Source organism: Suncus etruscus, chromosome 2, assembly GCF_024139225.1.
Source record: "Suncus etruscus isolate mSunEtr1 chromosome 2, mSunEtr1.pri.cur, whole genome shotgun sequence".
Taxonomy (NCBI): domain Eukaryota; kingdom Metazoa; phylum Chordata; class Mammalia; order Eulipotyphla; family Soricidae; genus Suncus; species Suncus etruscus.
Genome location: NC_064849.1, coordinates 138905129 through 138907891, shown reverse-complemented (window position 1 = coordinate 138907891; position 2763 = coordinate 138905129). Strand labels below are relative to the sequence as shown.

The window sequence follows — 2763 nt, the reverse complement described above, 5'->3', positions numbered from 1 at the left end:
TGGACTTAGAGATAAACCCAAAAAGTAGTAGATATTTTTGAATTTCAAGAGATGGAGTGAAGTGTCGATTCTGGCTTACTTATGCTCAAGCGGAAGACATTTGTAGGCCAACATTTGCATGCCGCTGATCAGGCGCTGCGCGGACAGCCTCGCGGGGTCCTTCCTGGGTGGGGCTTGCGCGCGGTGCTTTGTGGGTGCTTCCGCGCAGCTCGCTCTTTCGCTGGGACTCGTGTTGCCGGCAGGATGGGTGAGCTTGGCCGGGCGTCTCCAAAACCATCCTGGGCGGGCAAGGGATGGCGGCTGAGAGCCGAGAGGGACTCCCCGGGGAAGAGTGATGAGTGGGGACCTGGGAATTGTACCTTTGGCTAAGCGCAAGGCTCGGCTCGCTGCAGAAATGGCCCATCGGCCTGGCAGCAAGCGCCTAGCCCGCCACCGAGCATGCGCCACCGCATGGTGGACGCAAGCGGCCTCTGAACTTGATCTTGGGGAAAAGAGACCAGATGCGGTTCGGTGCAAGGCCGGCCTGGACAGTGTTGATGTTGCATCCAAGGAAACATTTCTTTTTTTTAGGCCAGCTCTTGGCCACGTGTCAAGATGGGAGGCAAAAAAGCCTCCCTTATGTTTGCAGCTTGGACCCAAGACTTTGGGTATATTAATAATGCAGGAAGTTAACCTTATTAATTTGAGGGTTTTGTTGGTGTCCCTTAGGTAAGTGTCGCGGTCTTCGTACGGCTCGCAAGCTCCGCAGCCACCGGCGAGATCAGAAATGGCACGACAAGCAATACAAGAAAGCGCATTTGGGCACAGCCCTGAAGGCCAATCCTTTCGGAGGTGCTTCCCATGCCAAAGGAATCGTGCTGGAGAAAGTGTAAGTAGAGCTCACTTAAGTTAAGCTGTTTGGGCAGTCTTTATTGCAGTGAATAGGGAATCAGCCAAGGAATTGGAGATTCGGTAACAACAGTTAACTGATTTTTTGGATACTAAGATGGGGGGAGATGGATAAAGGGCGTTTGCTTTGAAGAAGAGAAAGTTGCACAAATATGAAGTACTTTGAAGGCTTACATGCAGCAGGAGTAAGAAGCACTACTTTTATACAGTTTTGCAAACACGGTTTTCTGCATGAGGAAATGCATATCCAACATTTATATAAGATTCAAAGCCATTTTTAATTTTTCTATGTGACTAATTTACCTAGAATATTTTGCCAGAACTCCTAAATCCAAATATTGTAGCTCCATCTCAACTTGGGTTTCCTGACAGAGATACTGAAACCTTTTTATAATCTGAAGGGATTCAAAGTTTCCCGATTTGTTAATGGATTTAAAACGGAGGGGAACGAGTTCACAGGGGTTTGGCAAGGTATCTAGAGAAGGTTGAAATGTGAAATTTTATAAAGCAGTGCTTAGTTAAGTAAAAGATACATCTTTTTAAAGCCAGAATGCTTGTGTTTTTTGTTACAGTGGTGTTGAGGCCAAACAGCCAAATTCTGCTATTAGGAAATGTGTCCGTGTTCAGCTTATCAAGAACGGCAAGAAAATCACAGCTTTTGTACCAAATGATGGTTGCTTGAATTTCATTGAGGTGAGTGCCTTAGTCTTGATGTTCCTGTAATTAAGGTGAAGATACCAGTTTCATTATTGTATGCTGGTTGAGATTTTTTAATGATTGACACATCAAGAATAAATTTTTTATTTTATTCCAGGAAAACGATGAAGTTCTGGTTGCTGGATTTGGTCGCAAAGGGCATGCTGTTGGTGATATTCCTGGAGTCCGCTTTAAGGTTGTCAAAGTAGCCAATGTCTCTCTCCTGGCCTTATATAAAGGCAAGAAGGAAAGACCAAGATCATAAATTGTGATGATGAAAGTACAGTAGTAAAATTTTCATGTGCCCAGAAATTGGTTTTCTGTCATTATTTTCCCCCTGATTATAAGAGATACTTTAATTTTAGGATGTTGGTAGAATAATTCATTTAAGACTATCAATGGCGAGCCTATGGTTTGCATGCCAGCGGTGGCTCCAGAATCTCTTGTAGCTGGCACACAGGAAGGTCCACAATTAAGATATGCAGCAGCGGTGGGAGGCGAGTGTGCCAGTATCTGCTTTGCAGCTCACCTGGCAACAGGGCTGGACTGGCTGGCCATTGGGAGGACTAGGCATTGTGCTGCAGTTTGGGCACTCGGGCTCAAAAAGGTTCGCCATCACTGCATCATTGGTTTTAAGCCACGAACTAGCAAAAACAATGGTTGAGAAATTTTGCTCTTAACATCAAGTATTATAAATACTAGACTTGGGTTGATCCCTACTTTCAGTTTTAGAGTATCTCAAATTCAGCAGGAAGCTATTCCAAGATTTGGATATTGAACTAGTTTATGGATGTGTATGCCAGGCATTTTTTTGCAGATTTTTTTAAAAATCAAACCTATTTCTGACTTAAGTGTTTTATGTCCTACATTTTGACTATAAGCTGCTTTTCAAATGTAAGACAGGTACTGGTTTTACATGTTTTGGTATTGGTTTGGTCACTGCCATTGCAAATAACCTTAAAGCTGCCATATTGGCCCCCAGCACTATAGGACCAAAGTGACACTGTTTTAGCTAGGTGTGACTCAAACATAACAGGAAAATAAAAAAGACAGGTTGGAAGAAACTTTTTCAAGTCATATATCCCAATAGTGCTAAATCTTAGAAATGCTGGTGGTTGGAAGTAACCCAGCATATTAGCAGACTTAGCCAAAGAAATGACAAGCACCAAAAAATATTTC

General features: G+C 43.6%; 1 protein-coding gene across 1 annotated transcript; it reads left to right on the top strand.

The window, feature by feature from the left end:
* The first annotated feature begins 207 nt into the window (after nt 1-207).
* Nucleotides 208-1896, top strand: RPS23 (ribosomal protein S23). Its single transcript, XM_049766425.1, has 4 exons — nt 208-247; nt 709-868; nt 1461-1581; nt 1703-1896. Exons 1-4 carry the CDS (start codon nt 244-246, stop codon nt 1847-1849), a joined length of 432 nt encoding a protein of 143 aa, XP_049622382.1. The 5' UTR covers nt 208-243; the 3' UTR covers nt 1850-1896.
* The last annotated feature ends 867 nt before the right edge of the window (nt 1897-2763 follow it).

Coding starts and splice junctions, on each gene's coding strand:
- RPS23 (XM_049766425.1), top strand. Junction 869..1,460: donor GGAATCGTGCTGGAGAAAGT/GTAAGTAGAGCT, acceptor TTTTTGTTACAG/TGGTGTTGAGGCCAAACAGC. Junction 1,582..1,702: donor GTTGCTTGAATTTCATTGAG/GTGAGTGCCTTA, acceptor ATTTTATTCCAG/GAAAACGATGAAGTTCTGGT.